We start from the raw sequence: 23,543 nt of genomic DNA, 5'->3' as shown, positions 1-23,543 counted from the left end.
CCATTTGTTTCTCTTGTCTGGTTGTTATGTTTAGGACTTCCAGTATTACTTTGAATAAATGTGGCAGTAGTAGACTTCTTGCCCTGTCCCTAATCTTAGAGGGAAAACCCTGTTACTCACCATTGAGTCTAATATTAGCTGTGGGTTGGTCCTACAAGGTCTTTATTATGTTGAGGTATGTTCCCTCTAAACAAGCCCCTTTTGTTGAGAGGTTTTTTTCATGAATGGATGTTGAATTTCTTTGCTTTTTCTGCATCTATTGAGATGATCACATGATTTTTAGCCTTCATTTTGTTAATGTGGTGTATGCAGATCACATCCCCAGAATATATCCCACTTGATTGGTGAATGATCCTTATACTGTATTGTTTGCTGAATGTCATTTGCTAGCATTTTGTTAAGGATTTCTGCATCTATATTCTTTGGGGATATTGGCCTGTAGTTCTCTTTTTTTGTAGTGGCTTTGTCTGATTTTGGTATCAGGGTTATGGTGGTTTCATAGAATGAATTGGAAAGCTTTCCTTCCTCTTTGATTTTTTGTGATAGTTCGGGGAGGATATTAAATCTTATATAAATGTTTGGTAGAATTTACATGAGAAGCTATCAGGCCCTGGACTTTTGTTTGTTGGGAGCTTTATGGATTACTAATTCAATTTCATTATGAGTACACAGTCTGTTCAGATTTTCTACTTCTTGATTCATTCTTAGAAGATTTGATGTTTCTGGGAATCTCTCCATTTCTTCTAGATTGTCCAATTTGTTGGCATATAATTTTTCATAGCAGTATTATATAGTCCTTTGATTTTATATATTTGGGTCCTCTCTTTTTCTCTTGATGAGTCTTGCTAAAGATATATCAATCTTGTTCATCTTTTTAAAGAACTAGCTCTTGGTTTCATTGATCTTTTCTAAATTTTTTAGTCTTTATTTCATATATTTCTACTCTCACCTTTATTTTTTCTTCTTTCTACTAACTTAGGTTTTTTGTTTTGGTTTTTTTTTTTCCATTCCTTTAGGTGTAAAGTTAGATGGTTTGAGGTTTCTCTTGTTTCTTGAGGTAGGCCTGCATCACTTTAATTACCCTTTTTTAGAACTGCTTTGGTTGTGTGCAGATGTTTTTGTACTGTAATTTTCATTTGTTCCCATGGGTTTTTTTTATTCCTTTTAGATTTCTTCATTGACTCCTAAGTAGCATGCGACTTAGCTTCTACCTGTTTGTGTTTTTTTCAAACTTTTTCGTATAATTCAGAAAATAAACTTGATATGATTTCACTCGTCAATAGACTTATTTTGTTGACTAATAGTTGATCTCTTATAGAGAAAACTTCATGCCCACTTGAAAAGAATGTTTTCTGTTGTTTTTGCATGGAATGGTCTGTATATATCTGGTCTTACATGTCATACAAAGAAATGGTTTTATTTGTTTTCTGCCTGGATGATCTCTCCATTGATGTAAGTGGTGTGCTGATGTTCCCAACTATTATTGTGTTGTATCTGCTCATGTTTGCTTTGTATTTAGTGTTTGAGTATTGGGCACATAGTCACTATTGTTATATGCTCTTGTTAGACTGATCTTGTTATCATTGTGCAGCACCCTCCTTTGTCTTCTACAATCTGTTTTAAAGTCTGTTTTGTCTGACATACATGTCACTACCTTGGAGTTTTTCCTACTTCTATTTTCGTGGATTGTGTTTTTCTCTCCATTTTCAGTGTGTATATGTCGTGGGGTCTAGAGTGAGTCTTCCACAGGGCAGCGTAGAGATGGGTCTTCTTTCACTATCCATTCATTCACCCTGTGTCTTTTGATTGGAGCATTTGAACCATTTCCATATAAAGTAATTATTGAACAAAATGGCAGGACATTATTATCATCATTTTCTGGTTGTATTTGTAGTTCTTTCTTGTTTCTTTCATCCTCTATTTCCTTGTGTCCTTGTGACAAAGGACTTTCCAGAGTGTTAATTTGACTTTCCCTTTATTTTTTGTGTATCTGTTGAATGTTTTCATTTTGCAGTTACCATGAGGTTCATATACAGGATCCTAAGTGGATAGCAGTCTGTATTGTGTTGATGGTTACATAAAGTTTGAGCATATTCTAAAAAAATTTCATTTTTACTCAGCCCTTTGATGTTTTATGTGTATGATGTCCTATTTTATATATTTTTGATGTTCCTTAATTTCTAAGATAATTACTACTTTTTTTCACCTTCATACTAGCTTTTTATGTGATTGCTCTATTATCATTGCTGTATGTTTGCTATCATTGATAAAATCTCTTTCATTCAGGTTTTGTCTGATTATAGCCACTTCCTTTTCCCCTTAAAGAAGTCATTTCAACATTTCTTTTAAATTTTTTTAAATTTTTATTTATTTATGATAGTTACAGAGAGAGAGAGGCAGAGACACAGTCAGAGGGAGAAGCAGGCTCCATGCACCGGGAGCCCAATGTGGGATTCGATCCCGGGTCTCCAGGATCGCGCCCTGGGCCAAAGGCAGGCGCCAAACCGCTGCGCCACCCAGGGATCCCTCAACATTTCTTTTAAAGCCTGTTTTTAATAGCGATTAACTCCTTTGTCTGGTAAACTCTATATCTCCTTCAATTCTTTTTTTGAAAGATTTTATTTATTTATTTATTCATGATAGACAGAGAGAGAGAGAGAGAGAGAGGCAGAGACACAGGCAGAGGGAGAAGCAGGCTCCATGCAGGGAGCCCGATGTGGGACTTGATCCCTGGTCTCCAGGATCGCTCCCTGGGCCAAAGGCAGGCGCTAAACCACTGCGCCACCCAGGGATCCCCTCTCCTTCAATTCTGAATGATAAACTTGTGGAGTGGAGTATTCTTGGTTCTAGGTTTTTCCCTTTCATCACTTAGAATATATCATGTACCTTCAATCTGGCCTGCAAAGATTATTGAAAAATCAGCTGACAGCCTTGCGCGGTTTCCCTGTATGTAACTAGTTGCTTCTCTCTTGCTGCTTTTAAAATTCTATCTTTATATTTAATCTTCAGCATATTAATTGTTGTTTCATGGTGTAGACCTCCATAGGTTCATTGTGTTTGGAGCTTTTTGTGCTTCCTGAGCCTGGATGTCTGTTTCCTTCCCCGGGTTAGGGAAGTTTTCAGCTACTATTCAAATAAGTTTTCTGCCCCCCTCTCTCTCTTTTCTGAGGCCCCTATAATACAACGCTGTCCAGAAGATCCCTTAATTTGTCCTCATTTTTTAAAAGTCTTTTTTCTTTTTGCGGTTCCACTTGGGATACCCTGTCTTCTAAGTAGTTGACCCATTGTTCTGCATCCTCTAATCTGCTACTGATTCCCTCTATAGTTTTCAATTCAGTTATTGTTTTCAATTCTGATATTTTTAATTTTCTCTTTGTTAAAGTTCTTACAGAGTTCATCTACTCTCCTCCCTAGTTCAGTGAGTATCATTAGGACCATTACTTTGCTTGCCTCCATTCTGTTTAGTTCTTGAGGATTTTGTCTTATTCTTTCATTGGGAGCATATCCTTCCTATATTCCTATGAATTAGCAGACAGCTATTTCTCTTACACCGAAGTGGTCTTGGGTATGGTCATCCCCTGTGTAGACTATGTGCCTGGTGACTATGGCTGAGAAGTCTGGGGACACTCTGTGTGGGGGCTGCCCTGGTGGAATGGCCATAGCTAATGTGGGCACAAGCTGGGGCCATCCCAGCTCTCTTCACACAGAGGGCACCTGGCAGTACAGCAAGCAAGCTGGGGTATTCTGTGTGATCTATTCCAGAGAGTGCCATGACCAGTCATCTGGAGCCAAAGTGGTACAGGCCTGGAGTGTGTGGGGGTGCTCTGCACCTTCATCAACATGGTGCTACAGCTGGAGCTACAATGAGTGCTGACTAGGGGTGTCCCAGTGTGTGTTAGCCTGGGACAGCTTTAGGGGGGATTCTTGGGGCTGGTTTGGTGAGGTAGCAGGCTGGCAATGGTACCTAGACTATGTTGCCATCTGTGCTGTCAAGGTGGAGGGCAAAACATAATCCATCACACACCAGCCTCTTCAACCCAGAGAGAGTGCCAGCAGCTTCCTCACCATTTGACAGACATTCTAAGGCTGGATCTTTTCTATTCTAGTTGCTCTTTTAAACTGCTGCTTTTTCCCTGTGACCCAGTGTGTGCAGAGCTGGAATGGGCTGGGGGCCTGGGGCTTGCCGAGGCAGCAGGCTGGTTATGGCACCTGCCTTCGGTGTGCATTCAAGGTGGAGGGGAACATAAACCATGGTATTCCCCAGCCTCTTGACCTGAGAGAGTTCCAGCAGCTGTCCCACTGGTTGGCAGGACTCTAGGCCTAGTTTCTTTATACTCCAGTTGCCTTTTTAAACCATGGCCTTTTTCTGTGTCTCTGTGCAGAGGAATCAGTGTGTGGCCCTCAGTATGTCCGTCCCCACTGTAGTTCATCATGTTGGAGGAGGTTCCCTCTGTTACCTGGTTTCCCACTCTGTTCTCTTTGTGGTCCTCTGCTGTGTTCAGTAAGCCTGCAGACCTCCTTCAGGATATGCTTTCAAAATAGCTGATGACTTGGTGTCCATCATGGAATTCAGCGTCATCCTCCATCACCATGTCAGACCCACCCAAAAACTGGAAGAAAAGAGTCTTGACAAAGACTTAGTTCATTAACATTTCCCTCTTTGAAACCCTCAATTATTGAAGAACTTTCAACAATGAAACTTGGGAGATACTTGCCTTTAAAACAGGACACAGTTGTAGATAAACCATGTGACTCCTACTTAATAAAATTTTAAAATATAAGTATGAATATAAACTTTAAAGTTTTGATTCTACATGTGATGACTAAGATCTATTTCATATACTGCTTACTATAAGAAAAAGTGGTGCATTAAATTTTCCAATAATGATAATTCTCATTATAAAAAATAAAAAGCAACAGAATATTTTTAGGAAACAACAAAATAAGGCTGTAGTAATGATTGGCAGGCATTGGTCCAAGAGCTAAAAGAGGATCCTCTAACCTAAAAGATCAATCCATATTTCTGAAGTATCTCATTTTCCTGCATATTAGCTTTATTGTCTCTAGGATTGGAGTGACTTATCAGATAGAAAAGAGAGCAATGTTTATTTCCATCTGGCTATTATTAACAGGTATGATAACAAAACTAGAAGTTATATGTAAAAGTTAAGGTTGGAATTTGCAAAGAGTTTTTAACCATAACATATAAAGTTGTATATGATCATAGAGACTAATTCAAATGGATCCAAATTAAGTGTTCATTCTCTGCGAAACAAAATCCATATAATGACCTCAGTGGAGAAAAAGGTCAGACATGTATAAGCCCCAGCAATAAAAACAGAGTGCAGAGAATAATTGGGTAGTTAGAAATGCAGAAAAAAATAGCTTGGAGCAATACGGACATAATTGGCCAGAAACTGAGTGCAGATCGGGAATGTAGTGTTACGGACAATGCCAGTCTGTTACTGGGTGGTATGCAAAGCAGCATGATATTACAAGACTCAGAATTTATTGCTTCATAGTATTTTACTTTATCATTTCTATCCTATTTTATTTACCACACTTTAAAAATAATTTAATTAGAAAAAATAGCTCATGTACAGAGAGAGAAAATTAATTTGAGTATTTAGCCAATAAAAGAAATGGCTCAGATATTATGAATTTTTTTACTTTTATGAAAGGGATTTCCTTCATAATGAAAGGATTTGTGGCCATCTCCACTGCTCTGTCCCTCCTCCCCAACTTCTCATCCTTTCCTTTACCATGAGCTCTTCCTTTTGTATAAACTTAGCATCTCTGGCCATTCTTGTGTGAGAGGAGGCACACTACCAAATGCATTAGCACATAGCATACTGGAGCCCTGCTTCCCTAGCTGATGAGCTGGGGGCTTTGGGCCAAGTTCCAAACCCTCCAATCCAGTTTTCTTATGTGACATTGGAGACAGTGATGTGTCTACAGCCCCGGGCTGAGGATTGAATAAGTTTCTGTGTATGTGAAGCATACCTAGCATAGTGCCTCACATGTGTAGGTCCCACTTGTCCTGATGCTAATATTTTTTAATGTTTTCACATTAGTGAAAACTTCATACAGTGCTTTTGTGTTTACCAAGTGCTATCCATCATCATTAAATACTTACATTCTTAGAGTTACACAGACAAATAACTTTCTTCCATCGGAACATTTTGTTAAGTGGGCGAGCAAACAATTATATGACTATAGCTCAGAGTTTTAAGTACAATTTACAGGTTCATGCAAACTGTCTGGCAGGTGAGGGAGGCCTCAGATGTATGACATGTAATTGGATGGAGGAGAGTTGTCCTCAGGGAGGAGGGAGCTTCTCTCAGAACTGTAGTCACAGTATGAATAAGAAGAGATCCAGGATAAATAGAAGAATGCTAGAGGCAAGGCATTTCACAGAGAAGAAGCAGCTTGCTTACTTGCAAGGTGGTATGATCTGAGAGCCCTAGGGCATCCTGGGAACAGTCTGGCACATCTGGGATGTATGGTTCATGTGGGAGGGGATGTAATTAGAAAGGTAGGCCAAGATGGGGTTCTGGTCCAAGATGGTGACATAAGAAGACCCTGAACTCATGTCCTCCAAGACACACCAAATCAGTTCTTCCTGAAGACCCTGAGGTCTGGTTGACCATCTCTGCACAACAACTTTGCACACAAATCACATAGAGAATGGCGCAGAGATCCCGTTCTACAGAGACTAAATAGAGAGCATCAAGAGAGAGGATACACGGTAATGAAAGGAACTACCACACTGTGAACTGGAGCAGCTAGGAGTAGCGCTGAGGGACTGTGGTGAGCCAATTCAGCTCCCATTCCAAATGACAGGGGAGCTGCTGCACCACACTCTGGGTAGAAAGGGCTGGGGAGCACCACTGCCTCTTCCACATCTTCCTTCATAGCGCATGTGGGAACAGAGTCCAAGTGCCATGGCCAGTTTTCTACCCACAGTGGGCCCTGCACGCCTAGCCCACATAATTCTCAGGTGTCACACCAAGGTGGTGGCTCCAGCACAATAGACACTGAGATACCCCTTGTTCAGCATTCACCACAGCACTAGTCATTGCACCAAGGGAACAGAGGTGTGTGGTATGTAATCCAGAACACTCCAGGTGGCTTGCTAGAGCTCCCTCAGCATACAACACTCTGAGACCTCCTGGACCAGGACTACTTCAGCTCCAGAGGCCCCACCCAGGTGCCTCCTGCTGAACAGTAACAAGAAAAAAGAATTTTTAAAAATGAGGATAGGTTAAGGAGTATGTTGGACAACATCCAGCAAACATTGGCATTATATGGATCCAAGAAGAAGAAGAAAGAGAATGGGGTGGAAAACTTACCTGGAGAAATAATGAGGGAAGACCTCCCTGCCCTGGGGAGGAAGCAGACCTCCACGTCCAGGGAGCACAGAGAGCTCCAGAGACAATGACCCCAAGGAGAGCCACACTGTAATCCATAGTCATTAAAATGGCAGAAAGTAGTGTCAAAGAATTTTAAAAGCAACCACAGAGCAGCCACGTACACGAGAAACCTCTTAAGGCTCTCAGCTGATTTTTCGGCAAAAACTTTTGATGTCCCAATGAGAAGGGCATGATATATACAAAGTGATGGAAGTTAAAACCTCTAACCAAGAATACTCTACCCAGCAAGTATGTCATTCAAAATTGAGTTAGTTTCCCAGACAAAAGTTAAAACAAGTTCATCACCTTAAATCTGGCCCTTCAAGAGATGTTAAACTGGAAAAGAAAATACCATAATTAGAAATAAGAAAATTATGACTAAAACATGGAATAGGGAGTAAAGAAGCAGTTCTTTAAGAGTGTATTCAAACTTAAATGACCATGAACATGATATGGACCACTGTATATTTCAGATCCTGTATATGAGCCTCATGCCACCACAAACCCAAAACCTATAAAAGATACACAAAAGATAAAGAAATCCAAGCATAATATACAGAAAATCATCAATCACTAAGAAATAGCCAAGAAGAAAAGCACAGAACAGAGAAGAACTACAAAACAACCCAAGAACAATGAATAGAATGGCAATAATTAATACTGAAAGTGGACGTGGTCTAAATACTTGTCGATAAACACAGGTCGATGAATAGATAAGAAGATAAGGCCTATGAGAGACTCACTTCAGATCTCCAGACACATACCATTTATGTAGACTGGGGGGAAAGCCAAGGTAACAATACTTGTACAAAATGGACTTGAAAACAGATGGTGACAAGAGTCTAAGAAGGCCATCATGTAATGGTAAAGGGGTCAGTCCATGAGGATGAGGGACAGTTGTATTTAGGCACCCAACATTAGAGCACCTAAATACATAAATATTAGCAGACATTAAACACCAAGGAGACTTCAACACCCCACTTACATCAGTGGAGAGATAATCCTTGCAGAAAATTTGTAAGGAAACTGCCACAAAACAAGTCATAATAAATTGTAGAAGAGTGAAATCTTTTTAGGTAACTTGTCAGAACACAAAGGTAGGAAACTATCAATCTCAGAAAAAACTAGAACACACACACGGAAGTTAACATGCCATTAAACAGTGAGTCATGGAAGAAGAGGAAATTAAAAGATAGATGGTGACATATGAAATTGAAAACAGTGACCTGTATGCTTATTGTGCACGTGAAACTAATTTAATACTATGTTAACTATACTGCAATTAAGATAATAGTAATTTTTTTAAAAAAAAGAAAACACAATAGTCTAAATTCTTTGGAATACAGGAAAAGCAGTTCTAAGAGGGAAAAGCATACCCATACAGGTCTACCTGAAGAAACAAGAAAAATTTCAAACAACCTACCTTGCACCTAAAGGAGCTAGAGAAAGAAGAACAAACAAAACTTCAAACCAGCAGAAGGAAGAAAATAATAAAAGAGCAGAAATAAATGATAAAGAAACTAAAAAAAAAAAAAAAAAAAAAAAAGTACAGCAGATCAATGAAACCAAAAGATGGTTCTTAGAAATGATTAACTAAATTTATTAATTTCTAGCCAGAGTCATAAAAAAAGGGAAGATACAGAGGATGCAAATTAACAAAATCGCAAAGGATAGAAGAGAAATAACAGCATGGAAATGCAAACGATTTTAAGAAAATATTGTGAAAAATTACACATCAACAAATGGACAACCTGGAAGAAATGGATAAATTCCTAGAAACATATAACCTTTCAAAACTGAAACAAAGTCCAGGACCAGACAGCTTCAAAGGTGAATTCCACCAAACATTTAAAGAGGAAGGAGGAAAAAATAAAAAAAATATAGAGGAGGGAGAATGTCCAAATTCATTCTCTGAGGCACCACCCAGATACCAAAACCAGACAGAGGTAGCACATAAAAAGAGAAATGTAGGCCAGTCTCTCTCATTAGCAAACCAAATCCAACAATATATTTTTAAAAATCATTTACCATAATCAAGTGGGATTTACTCCTGGAATGCAAGGGTGGTTCGAATTTTCAAATCAATCAATGTGACACATCACATCAATAAGAGAAATGATTTGAAAAATAAAAACATATTTCAGTAGATGCAGAAAAAGAATTTGACAAAGTACAACATCCATTCATGATAAAAATACTCCACAAAGAAGTTTAGAGGGAATGTAGCATAGCTCCACATAACAAAGGCCTTATATGAAAGACTGACAGTGAACATCATACTCAATGGTGAAAAACCGAGAGCTTTTCCCTTTGGCTCAGGAACAAGACAGAGATGTCCACTCTCACTGCTTTTATTCAATGTAGTCCTGGAAGTCCTAGCCTCAGCAACCAGACAACAAAAAGAAATAAGAGCCATCCACATTGGTAAGGAAGAAGTCACACTTCCACTGTTTGCAGGTTATGAAATATTATATATAGAAAACCCTGAAGGACCCTACTGAAACTAGAGCTGGTACACAAATTCAGTAAAGTCACAGGATACAAAATCAATATACAGAAATCCATTGGGGTAGCCTGGGTGGCTCAGCGGATTAGCGCCACCTTCAGCCCAGGGCATGGTCCTGAAGACCCAGGATCAAGTCCCACATGGGGCTCCCTGCATGAAGCCTGCTTCTCTGTCTCTCTCTCTCTCTCTCTCTGTCTCTCATGAATAAATAAATTAAAAAAAATAAATCCATTGCATTTCATCAGGGAAATACACATCAAAATCACAGTGAAATACCACCTCACACCTGACAGAATGGCTAAAATCAAAAACACAAGGAACAACAGAGGATGTGGAGAGAGTCTCATGCACTGCTGGGGAGAATGTCAGTTGATGCATCCACTATGGAAGATAGTATGGAGCTTCCTTAAAAATTAAAAATAGAACTGTCCTGTGATCCAGTCATCACACTACCAGGTATTTACCCAAAGGAAATGAAAACACCAATTTGACAAATATACATGCACCCCTATGTTTATTGCAGCATGATTTACAATAGCCAAGATATGCACACAACCCAGTGTTAGATGCATAAATAGAGAAGATCTCTCTGTATACAATGGTACATTATTCAGCCATGAAAAAGGATGGAATTTGTGCTGTTTATAACAACATGGGTGGACCTAGAGGGTATTATGCTAATTTAAGCAAATCAGAGAAAGACATGCCATATGATTTCACTTGTATGTGGAGTCTAACAAATAAAAGAGATAAATAAACAGAAACCAGAAACATACCCCAAAAGTACAGAGAGCAAACAGAGCTACCAGAGGGCAAGGGGTTAAGGGAATGGACAGGGGAGAGGGAGGGGTAGTCCCCCAGCTATGGAGTGAAGAAGTTATAGGAATTAGACGCACAGCATAGGGAAGAGAACCAGTGTCACTGGGACAGAGCCATGTGGGGGCAGACTCAGCACAGCACGATGTACAGACCCGTGGGTTCACTGTGCTATGCTCCTGAAACGAATGTATCATTGACTGTCCTTGAGTCAATAAAGAAGGCAGGCGCAGACCAAGCAGGACAAGCCCTATAGCCACACCAGGGTGTGTACACCACTTCATAGTCAGTAGGACGCCTTGAAGAGCTTGGAACAGGAGTGTGACAAGAGCGACGTGTGGTTTGAGAGACAGGCTGTTGTCTCCGAGCAGATGGATGCCTGGCCCAGGGTGAAGGCTGTTTGTCCCAGTCCTGTGGTTTGTAGAGTAGCAGGTTTTCTCTGTTTTGCTCATGAAGAAACTGACAGGTCAAGTGAGTTATTTTTTATGGCCCCACAATGGCAGCAATACTGTCCACAATAACAGTTAACATTTACTTGTGTTGATTATGTGCCAAGCACTGTGTAAAGTGTTTAAAACCCAAATTACGTAGGCCTTCCAAGAAAGGTTGAAGTAAGGAATCATCTCTATTTTAAACTAAGAAATTTGAAACGTAAAAATTTGTGCACTTGATCAAGACTACATCGTCAGTAGGTAGGTAGTTAACTTCACAGCCAGGCTTGCTTTCCAATCCTGGGCCTGGTTGTGAGCCAACCTAACAGTACAAACCAGCTGCTGCCTGTCTGGGTGAGGCCCATGGCCATCTGAACTGTGAATGCTGTTTATATTTTTAAAATAGTTGAAAATGACCAGAATTAGTATTTCACGATAGGTGAAAATTATATGAAATTCAAATTTCAGTGCCCATAAATAAAATTTTGGGAGGAAAACAGCCTTGCCCATTTATGTAGACATTATCTATGCTTTCAGACAGCACAGCAGAGTGAGATACGTCATAGACCATATGACTCACAAAGCCTAAAATATTATCTGGCCTCTTACAGAAACGTTTGTCACCTCTGTATAAACTTAAACTCTTCAGCTTCTGCTTGAGTGAATGAAGCATTATATTGTTTAAGAAAAAGAAAATTTTGGGCAGCTGTCGATGTTTTTAGTATGTTTTACAGAATTTGGGGGGAAGAACAGTAATGTTTCAATGGTTTTTTACTAGGAAGGAATCATAAAATGAAGTATCACATCAATTTACATAAACCAGTAAAAAAAAATAACTCTCACAGCTACTTCATGGCGGAGGTCTACAATCCTATGATCGACTTGAATAAAATAATGCACTTCAAAACTATTCCCCTTAAGGCAGGTTTTTTTCCCCAGATTATTTCCACAATATTATCCATTTAATCGCCAAGTAGCTTAATTTTAGCAGAAACGTGCCCAGCACTCCAGTCACGCACACAGCATTGCTATGAAGCAGACAGCACCTCCATTTTTTAAAAAGTATTTTAGGTTGCAGAAGACTGACATTTTGTCATTATTTTACAATGTGGCAATAGTTGAAGTCTATGAGCACCAAGTTCCATGGCTTTTACTGGGAACGAGGTAGAGAAGGCTCTACCATTGCTTCGATTATAAATGCAATAACCTTTGCCGATTAAAGATAGAATTAGGAATTCTCCAAAAAAAAAAAAAAAAGGAATTTTCAAGGGCAATTAAATATAAAATGCATATGAAGCCATTTACTTAGTTTTTCTGTTTACCGGTATTTATGTGTGCTACGATAATGCTGTTTCCATGTACCCTCGTTCACTTGTGGTGCAGATTCTTAGTGGGCCCAGTCCCAGCTCAAGAGTGGTGGTTGAATAATCTAGGTCTGAATTAAGATAACCTTAGGAGACTTTGCCCCAAAAAGTCTAAAGCGTTTCCCAAAAATGTTCTATACGAAACCATTCCATAATGGTTCTCTGAGAAAAACTGTTCAGTGAACAACTTTAATCAACACAGTATGCCCACCCTTGAAAATTCATTACATATTTGAGAATATTGCAGATTCAGAGTATTCCTATGGGTAAGCTCACACAGGGGTCTCCATGCACCTACACCCACTCTTCTCTTAGATCTAGCAGCTTATGTGACACAGTCTGAGAAATACTGGAGGTAGATGAGCCTGAGACAGTACCCTGTTTGATGTGCCACAGGACCTCACCTGGCTTTTGTCCTGTCTTTCCAGTGAAGAATGCTATTTAGGATTGTCCCCATCAGGTTAATGAAGTCCTGAACCGGCCGGGACCCCCTCAGGCCTGGACCTACCCCCCGCAACAGGCACTACACGAACAGTTCACCTTTAGAATCCATTTCATTCTAAGGGAAAACAGGGCTAAAAAGCGATTCCATAAGCCACTCACACAGTCTCTGTGTTACTTTTATATGAAGATATTGTCACTATGTGTTTCAGAAGATATATGTTCAAAGCTCTGTCTTGTATGCACTCTGGTTTAAAGATAATAACTATCCATATATTTTCTATGTGACTTTTTTCTCCTTTAGGCACTTACTATGAAAGCAGTGTTATTAATAAGCATTATGTTATTGAAAAAGATGAAGAAAGTATTTCTCTAAAATATATAAAATGTATAAAAAACATTTTAAAGGTTGCTAAACATTCTTGACTGAACAACATCTTTCAAAATATTCATTGCCAAGGGGCACCTGCGTGGCTCAGTCAGTGAAGCCTCTTCGGCTCAGGTCCTGGGATCTTAGTGTCCTGAGATTGAGTCCTGCACTGGGCTCCCTGCTCAGGGGGGAGTCTGCTTTTCCCTCTCTCCCTCTCCCTCTGCCTGCTGCTCCCCCTGCTCATGCTGGTTCCGTCAAATAAGTAAGTCAAATCTTTAAAAAGAAAAACAAAATACTCATTGCTGGCAAGTTGTTTCCTGTTTTGAGATATTTAATGTTTCTGGAGTTACATTGCTAAATTGTGTCACTTTTATATATATTAAAGCTCTGATTTCCTAATATCTCCTTTTCTTAAAAACAAAACAAAACAAAAAAAAACAATGTGTTAAAATAAGTTAGTTGGACTTTATGCATAAGCTAATGAGAAAAATAACAAAACAGGGTCACCTGGCTGGCTCGTCAGTAGGGCAGGCAACTCTTAAACCCAGGTTGTGGGCTCAAGCCCCATGTTGGGTGTAGGGATTACTTTAAAATGAAAGAAATATAATAAAACCTATTGTACAAATACTTAAAACATAGTCAACCTAAGTAATTTTGTTTTCTGGTATTCTATTCTGTTATTTTCTTTGGTTTGTTGGCTAGGTTTGTTGTCTGCTAGTAGCATCATTCGCCTTCGTACAATGCATTGTCTTGTTTCAAGGACTAGTGCATTGTCTGCTGTTGGCCGTATGTGTACTTCTAAAAAGTTCCTTCCCTGGTGTGGGCAGAAGCATGACATTTCAGTTTTTGGCCTTATTTTTGAACTAAGTTAATTAGACCAGCTTCTGTTTTAATAAAGTTGGATATATGAACACATTAACTGCTTTTAAATTAATCACAATATATAGGTTTTAATTAATATATTTTAATCATGTCAAACTACTACTTTGTTTACATGGTCTCTGACATTATTGTCAGGCTTCCTACAGGGTTTCCTTGTTTTCATCCATCCATGTACTTGTTAATTGCACTATGTTTATGAATAGTGATTAGTAAAATTTTAGTTTCATGCAAATATTTCAGCCCAGCAGCATCTTAAGCTTTGTCTGTTAAGAGATACAGATCAAAGAAGGAATTGTATCATCAGAATTTAATTCTGCTAAAGCAGTGTTCATGGAGCTTCTATCATCACACAGTATCATGGTCATAGTGAGAATGCTGAAGTACTTAGCTCTGCTACTTTGATCATCTAAGAGCAAGTTCATTTCACTTCTTTATAGGTTATAGTGTTTACCACTTGAGAGATTTTGGGAAATGACAAAATTTTAAGCAGCTGTGGGCACAGGTGAAACAGGTGAAGGGAATAGAGTACACTTACCATGATGAGCACTGAGTAATGTGTAGAATTGTTGAATCATTGTACTGTACACCTGAAATTAATATAACACCATGTGCTAAATAAACAAGAAAGTAAACAAAAAATAAAGAGCTTGGCATGATGCCAGAGGGGTGGAGAAGCAGCAGTGCAGCTTTGCTCTTAAAACACTGTAGGTTGGGATCCCTGGGTGGCGCAGCGGTTTGGCGCCTGCCTTTGGCCCAGGGCACAATCCTGGAGACCCGGGATCGAATCCCACATCAGGCTCCCGGTGCATGGAGCCTGCTTCTCCCTCTGCCTGTGTCTCTGCCTCTCTCTCTCTCTCTCTCTCTGTGACTCTCATAAATAAATAAAAATTAAAAAAAAAACACTGTAGGTTTTAGTAGCAACATTTGTACCCTAACTTTAAAACAAAAAGCAGGATTGGAGGGATTTGGAAATACATGCAAAAATTCGTAAATTGATAGTGAATATGTGAAATACCAGCTTTGCATTACTGGTAGGTCCTAACTTAAGGAAACAGTTGCTTAACATCACAGTGAAAAGACACAGAACATATTTTCTGCATGGAAAGGAATAAGATCCTAACACCTTTCAGCAGGATGTTTCCATTTCATGTCTGCTGTAGAAGTTGTGACCAGCAAACAAGTATCAGGTGGTGGAGGGAGATAATTTAAGACCTTTCCTGGGATTGCAAACAGGCATTCATAGCTTTAGGTCATTTCAACCCAAGAGATCCATAATGTTTGTCTGCTGTCTGCTGAAGAATTTAGAGGTTAATGCCTGCACGAGGTTATTAACTTGAGGAATGTCTAAGGAGTTAAAGCAATTACAGAAATTTCTGGAACCTCAAGCACTGCCGTTCAAGCAAAATTGGAGAAGAGGAAAGAGATTAGGTGCTGATAACAAGTGGGAATTCTCTTTACTCCCGATCCTGTATTTTTTCTGAGATCCAAGTGAGGATTCATTCTCTTCGCTAATTCTTGTTAGGATAACATATCCCAGAGTAGTATTTTATTTTGATTTTCTAAAATACCCATTTTCCCAAACCTTACAGTCTGTGTATTTGATGAATACATTGTTTCATAAGCTAAATTTTTAGCTTCAAAGATTATTATGCTCTTTATTTGGGTATATACTAAAATGCTTATTAGCCTTTATCATTCTAAGCACAGTAGTGTGTAAAATGTGGTTAAATGAAACGGATGCGTAACTGACTCACTGAATCACCAATACAAAAGAGAAAAATTAGATTCAGGGCAGATGGTCTTTTTATATATTTGGGCAATGATACTCCATAAAGAATGAGTTTTGTTATATGTAAATCAGGTTAGGATTTAGGCATGTTAGGAAGGAATGAGATTTCAAAGAGCTATAACTGATTCAGACCAAGTACCAGGAAAGGCAGGACAGTATTTCCCTGTGTGCATGTACACATGTGTGTGTGTGGGGGGGGATATGTGTGTAAGGTGGGGGGAGATAGGAAAAGATAATCAAAATTTCATATAATGCCCACTTAGTAGATCTTTGTTGTACTTTTTCCATGAAGGAAAAAATATTTCTGTCTGTCCTAGCACCATCCATGACATGTTTTGGATGCTTAAAAGCTGTGGTGGTTTTTTTCTAGTTGGTATGGGAATTAGTAGGGCATTACAACAAAAGTATGTGTATGTAACCCAAAGAGTCAGAGATGTGCGGATAAATAGTATATATCCGAGTTCCTTAATGCATCATCGGATCTGTTCAGCGTTCTAATAGGTGAACAAGTATGTGTTTCTCCCTGTTATAATAGAGAAACTGATGCTCAGACAGTAATCTACTTAAGGTCAGGAGCTCAGAGTGAGAAAATGATTCATTTCCTTAAATGCACTCCTCTTCTGAAAGTAACCATAGAAGAGAGTCTTTAGGGGGCAATGTTCATATGCTAAATCCTTTTTCCAACTGGACTGTCTATGGCTGCTTGGCGACTTGCTAACCAGATTGCCATGGAGTTTCTGAATTTCCATTTATAAAATTCTAGAATGAGTCTAACTTCTCCTGTAAGTCTCATTCCAACTCCAAGAAATGATCCATTAGTTGAATAAAATTATGTAAGTTCAATAAAACATTATCCAAAATGTGAATTGGAAATACTGTGAGCTAGATATTTTTCTTTAGGGAATACATAATTCTAAGCTCCAGTCACAAAGTAATCCTAGAAGGAGAATGATAGATCATTCCTTGCACCCAGATTACAATCCCTGATACCATTTCTCACTAAAAGATCCTCAGAATGACTAGTTTGATTTCTGGACAGGAAATGTACAAGATGAGCTTGTAATATGTCGATATACTAAAAAGCAAGAAAGCTATTTAAGACAACTTGAGACATATAAAAAAAAAACCCACAAAGAATAAATACTCAAGAGCCAATATTAAGAGTTCCCCCTGGGCAAAGATCAACAATCTCAGTAGCAATAAGATAATAAATAACTCCATTTGACTGAAGCACACCAAATATGTTTAAATCCACCAAGTCATAACAGTGCTTTTTTAACAAAGAGAGAGGAGGTCATTAGTCACCTATATGATATGTGAGGGAGCAAATTTATTTTGAAATCACATAAACGGAAGTTTGAGCCTTCTCTAAATACAATCTAGGGATTGGTAATGGAAGTTTCTCTCTGTAGATCTGTTTCTACCTGGAAATAAAGAGGCATTCATGGCATCAGACTGCCATTCTGTGATCATGAATATGACAGTACTTTCCATGGCTCCTAATGTGTAAAAAGACCACCAAATATCATGTGCCTGTTGATGAAAGCATACCATGTATGCTCTGCGTACCACGTAGAGCATGGTACGCAGAGTTTTTGCCAAAAATTGAATCCGAATCTAAACTTACCTCCAGATCCAGTTCACAAGAATACAAGAAACAGAAGAACATGATGACATGGGAAGGGAGCCAACCACAGCCAGCATGGAGAGAGCTCTTGGGTATGTATTCTTCAGCAAACAACCTGCAAGGAAAACAGGAGGACAAACCTATAAACTTAGGAGAATTCAGAGACATATCAACAAACTGCAGCATGTGGGCTTTATTTGAATTATGATTCTAACAACAAAAAACTTAAAAAGAGGTTGGTAATGGAGAGAAGATGACATTAAGGAATTGCTATTGGAGGAGAATCCAAGATGGCGACATGGGAAGACCCTGAATTACCCTCCTCCACAGACACATGGAGTCAACACCTGTGCACAGAGCAGCTCTTCCTGAGGCACAGGATAAGCTGGGCAGCTCTGCTCAGCAGAGAGCAGAGGGACCATGGAGAGAATAGGAGAAATGAAGCCCAGCCTACTACTGCCACCTGCAACTGAGGGACATCTAAAGGGACACTGAGCACATTCATCCACCCTGGGACACAGAAATAAAAGCCGTGGTTAAGGGCAGCCTGGGTGGCTCAGCGGTTTAGTGCCACCTTCGGCCCAGGGTGTGATCCTGGAGACCCGGGATCGAGTTCCATGTCGGGCTCCCTGCGTGGAGCCTGCTTCTCCCTCTGCCTCTCTCTCTCTCTCTCTCTCTCTCTCTCTGCCTCTCTCTCTCTCTCTCTTCCTCTCAAATAAATAAATAAGTAAGTAAATAAATAAATAAATAAATAAATAAATAAATAAAATCTTAAAAAAAAAAAAAAAGCTATGATTTAAAGGGCAGCTACTGTTTCAAGGTAGGCCTTTGGTTTCTCCCAACAGCAGGGGACCTGGAGAAGTCTCTTGAATGGAGGTGGGGGCTGGCGAGTGCCAGCTTCAGGCCCCTGCCCACACCAGCCCAGATGCCTGGAGACACAGAGAAAAGGCAGGAGTTTCACAAAGAACAGCTGGAATATAAAGGAAACAGCCCTAGAAGAGTTGTTGGAGCATTATCAATCAGAAGGACTGGTGAGCACCTTGTGTACATGTCCTCCCCAACCCTTGCCAGTGTAGATGGGAGCAGGGTGTGGTGGCTGCCTTCAAGAGTCCCGGGATGTAGCAGATAGATGTAGAACATTGCATTCAGAATCCGTTCAGTGCACATTTTATTTCCAAATGGAACAATCTCCAAGATAGAGCACGTCAGGCCACAAAACAAGTCTCAACAGACTGAGCAGTAAAGTCATCCCAAGCATCTTTTCTGATGACAGGGTTATGAAATTAGAAATCAATTACAAGTGGACTGGATAAAACCAACACGCAGAGGCTGAATAACTTGCTGCTAAGCAACCAGTGGGTCAACAGACAACCAAAGAGGAATTGAAAATACCTAGAGACAAAAGAAAATGAAAATACAGTGTTCCACAGTCTTTGGCATGCTGTAGAAGCAGTTCTCAGAATTTCACGGAGATATAGGCCAATCTTTTAAGAAGAAAGAAAAATTTCAAACAACCTAATCGTAGATCTAAAGGAACTAGAAAAAGCCCAAAGTTAGTAGAAGGAAGAAAATAAAGATGAGAGTAGAAATAAATGACCTAGATACTTGAAAAAAATAAAACAGTAGAAAAGGTCAATGAAACCAAGAGCTGGTTCTTTGAAATGACAAACAAAATTGTGAGTTTTCAGCCAGATTTATCAAGAGAAAAAAAGAGAGGACTCAAATCAGAAAGGAAACAGAAGTAACCTACACCACAGAAATACAAAGGATTGTAAGACATTATTACAAAAAATGATATGTCAAGAAATTGGACAGCCTAGAAGTAGACAATATGAATAGACCAATTACTAGTAATGAAATTGAATTGGCAATCTAAAAACTCCCAACAAAAAGTCCAGTACTAGGTGGTTTCACTGGTGAATTCTACCAAACAATTAAGGAAGAGTTAATACCTATTTTCCTGAAATTATTTCCAAAAGTAGAAGTGGAAGGAAGCTTCCAAATTAGTTCTACAAGGCAAACATTACCCTGGTACCAAAACCAGACAAAGACACTACAAAAAAAGAAAAGAGTACTGCAGGTCAGTATCTCCAATGAACATAGACACAAAAATCCTCAACAAGCAAACCAAATTCAACAGTACCTTAAAGGGGTCACTCCCCACAGTCAAGTGGGATTTAACTCAGGGATTGTACATCAGTCAGTGGGATACATCACATTAACAAAATGAAAGCTATGAACCATAAGATCATCTCAACAGATGCAGAAAAATCATTTAACAAAACTTAAAGATCCATCCATGTTGGAAACATTCAACACATTCAGTGTGTTTACAGGAACATACTTCAACATAATAAAGGTCAGCTAACATCATACTCAGTGGACAAGAAAGTCCACTCTTGCCACACTTATGCATTGGAAGTCCTAGCCACAGCAATCAGACAAGAAACAAAAGGCACCCAAAATTGGTAAACTATTGGCAGATGACTTGATACTATATGTAGAAAATCCTAAAATTCTATCAAAAAACTATTAGAAGTAATAAATGGGTTCAGTCAAGTTTCAGGATACAAAATTAATATATAGAGAGTTGTTGCATTTCTGTGGACTAATAACAAAGTAACAGAAGAAAACAATCCCATCTACAACTGCATCAAAATGAATAAACTAGGAAGAAACTTACCCAAGGAGGTGAAATGAGTAATTTGAAAACTCTAAAGCACTGATGAAAGAAATTAAAGATAACACAAATGTAAAAATATACCATGCTTCCAGATTGAAAGCATTGATATCGTTAAGAGGTCCATACAAACCAAAACAATGTGCAGATTCAACACAATTATTTTCAAAATACCCCTAATATTTTCCCACAGAACTTAAAATTGGGCAGAGGATGTGAATAGACATTTCTCCAAAGAAAACATACAGATGGCCAACAGACACATGAAAAGATGCTCAACATTACTAATTGGGGAAATCCAAATCAAAAGCATAATGAGATATGACCTCACACCTGTCAGTCAGAATTGCTGGAACCAAAGCCACAGATAATAAGTGTTGGCAAGGATGTGGAGAAAAAGGAACCCTCGTGTACTGTTGGTGGGAATGCAGCCACTGTGGAGAGTATTATGGAGTTTCCTCAAGAAATTAAAAATGGAAATACTATATCCAGTAATTCCATTACTGGGTATTTACCCAAAGAAAATGACAACAGTAATTAGAAAAGATATGTTTATTGCAACATTACTTACAATAGCCAAGATATGTAAGCAACCTAGGTGTCAGTTGATAGATGAGTGGATAAAAAAGATGAGTCACACATACACACAGACGTATATACAATGGAATATTCTACAGCTGTAAGGAAGGATGAGATCTCGCCATTTACAACTACATGATGGACCTCAAGTGTATTAAGATAAGTCAGACAAGAAAGACAAATACCATATGATTGACTTATATGTGGAATCTAAAAAACAAATGAAACACATAAAAAATCCCTACTGTGAATACAGAGAACAAATTGATGGTTGCCAGCAGGTAGGTGAGCAGGGAAATGGGTGAAATAGATAAATGGGGATTAAGAGGCACAGAATTCCAGTTATAAAAGAGGTCATGGCAATGTAAAACATAGGGAATATGGCCAATAATATGTAATAATTAATATTGTATGGTGATAATAACTACAGTTATCATAGTGAGCATTGAGTAACATGGAGAATTGTCAAATCACTGTATGATGCATCTGAAACTAATATAACATTGTGTGTCAACTATACTTAAAATTTTTTTAGTTTAATTTGGAAAAAAAATGTTTTGGAAATGTAGAACAACTACTACTGAAAATCCTATGTAATGGCAAACAATGCTTACGGAAATTGTAAAGCCCTGTTCATGAACAAGGATAGTTGAATTGGAGAAGTAAAACTTATATCTTACTTCTACATGGCACTAAAATTAATCTTCAAAATTGCTTAATCAAGGAAAGCTGTAGGTAAAATTTTAACGCACGTAATTTATGTTTGTTATACTTTGATGAGATGACCCAATTATAGAATCACCCACGACTCCAGAAACAGCAGAGAGATCTGTTCATGATACAGAGGCAAAGCACTGCCTCCTCTTACTCATTTGTTAGACGTCTTTTCTGCTCCTTGTGGCTCTGGATTTTCAGTATTTAGCTCTAGCTTGCAGAAGCTGAAAGGGGGAAGAAAAATCAGAAAGGTGAAGAGCCAGTGTCTCCTCCCCTGTGCCTGTGGAAAGTAGATAGCCCTGCATCAGGGAGCTAGTTTTGATAAAGGGGGCAGTGGGGGATTGAGAATATTCACAAAAGTGTCAGTCTTAGCTTTTAAATGTGAAAAATCCTGGATCCCTGGATGGCTTGGTGGTTTGGTGCCTGCCTTTGGCCAGGGCGTGGTCCTGGAGTCCCGGGATTGGGTCCCACATCAGGCTCCCTGCGTGGAGCCTGCTTCTCCTCTGCCTGTGTCTCTGCCTCTGTGTGTGTGTGTGTGTCTCATGAATAAATAAAAATCTTTAAAAAAATTTTTTTTAAATGTGAAAATGGGCATTAGTTTGTATAATCCTGTTCAGGTTGGTATTTAATAAACATATTAAGGCAAATATTTCATAGAGATTATTTGTGTTCTCTAAAATATACTCTTCAATGTCTAAAAAGGGAATTATTAATATTTATTGGCATTTATTGGTATCATGATTCTATTTTTCTATTTTATTTAAAGAAAATATTTACAGATGAAGTGTGATGTGTAGGACTTTCTTCAAAATGCCCCCTGTGTGAGGCTCAGGGACTGTGAATGATGCACAGCTTGCTGGGAGTCCATTCTGTTCATGGGATTGATTATGCTGGTCCTTACAATATTTCATAATAAAATATGAAGTCTTATTATTTGGGAGAGCTTTGTGTCTTTGGCTATCTACTGATCTACTTCAAAGTAGTATATTACCATATTTTAAAACAAAATTGTTTTTCTCCAGGGTGCATATGGTCCCTATTCTCCTGACGAGTGCATATCTCTGCCCGTGTACACGAGCGCCGAGAGGGATCGTGTGGTAGCCAACATCGACGTCCCGTGTGGGGGCAACCAAGACCAGTGGATTCAGTGTGGAGCCGCTCTGTTTCTAAAAAACCAGTAGAGTCTAATTATAATAAAAACTGTTTTAGCAAAAAGAGAAATCTGCTACTTCACCTTTAAATAAATATGTGGTCAGTCAGCATTTAAAATGTTAGTTCAAAAAGTTATCACATAGTTACTGTGTTACTGGTCTCACTGGTTTTTTTTTAAATGGGGCAGGATAGCCCCATGCAGCTTTTAAAGTACTAACTTCATGGGGTTAATGTTAAAAGGATATATTCCCTTTATAACATAAATATAAATATTTCTGTGAGGCAGGTCATGTTTCCAGTGGCTCAAAAAATTAATGTAGGCAAGAGGCTGAAAATGGTGTATTTAAGGAATCCATAAGTAATATTTTGGCTATTTTTTGTATCATAATTTTGTTTGTATTAATTAAGAAAATATAAGACCATTAATTTTTTCAGTCATCTATGGGTTTAGATATGTGTTCCTTTTTAAACACTTAAAAATATTTTTTATTTTAGTTAAAATATACAGCATCTTAAAGCAATCCAAAAGAAATGGGGTAACAGCACAGAAACCAGGACAAGAATTTTACCAATGGAATAATTAAACGAGAGGTTATCATTTCTCATGTAGATGACATTTTACCATCTGTTTCTATGAAACAGTAAAATTCTACGATGGCTGGACACTTAAATAAATGTATTTTATGTTGTAATTTTAGAGTTTCTGAGCAATTGGAATTGGATTCAGAAATCTGAACTATTTTAAATTCTGTTACCATTTGTATCAGTCCCATCAGGAGA

The 23,543-nt window shown here is 38.6% G+C and overlaps 1 protein-coding gene across 4 annotated transcripts in view; it reads left to right on the top strand.

The window, feature by feature from the left end:
- The window catches only part of DYNC2H1 (dynein cytoplasmic 2 heavy chain 1), a 339,419-nt gene extending 316,218 nt beyond the window's left edge, over nt 1–23,201 (top strand). The window contains exons 90-91 of one of the 4 annotated variants that reach the window (XM_038536341.1): nt 18,484–18,669; nt 22,634–23,201. In XM_038536341.1, the coding sequence (XP_038392269.1) occupies nt 18,484–18,669; nt 22,634–22,792 (345 nt within the window). In that variant the 3' untranslated portion in view covers nt 22,793–23,201. Of the gene's footprint in view, nt 1–17,644; nt 18,181–18,483; nt 18,670–22,633 lie in introns of those variants that run through there. The other 3 variants (XM_038536343.1, XM_038536344.1, XM_038536342.1) reach the window with 3 other exon arrangements.
- The last annotated feature ends 342 nt before the right edge of the window (nt 23,202–23,543 follow it).

This window comes from Canis lupus, chromosome 5 (genome assembly GCF_011100685.1).
Source record: "Canis lupus familiaris isolate Mischka breed German Shepherd chromosome 5, alternate assembly UU_Cfam_GSD_1.0, whole genome shotgun sequence".
Taxonomy (NCBI): Eukaryota; Metazoa; Chordata; class Mammalia; order Carnivora; family Canidae; genus Canis; species Canis lupus.
The sequence above is the reverse complement of the archived record's forward strand: the minus strand, read 5'-3'. Positions and strand labels throughout refer to the sequence as shown.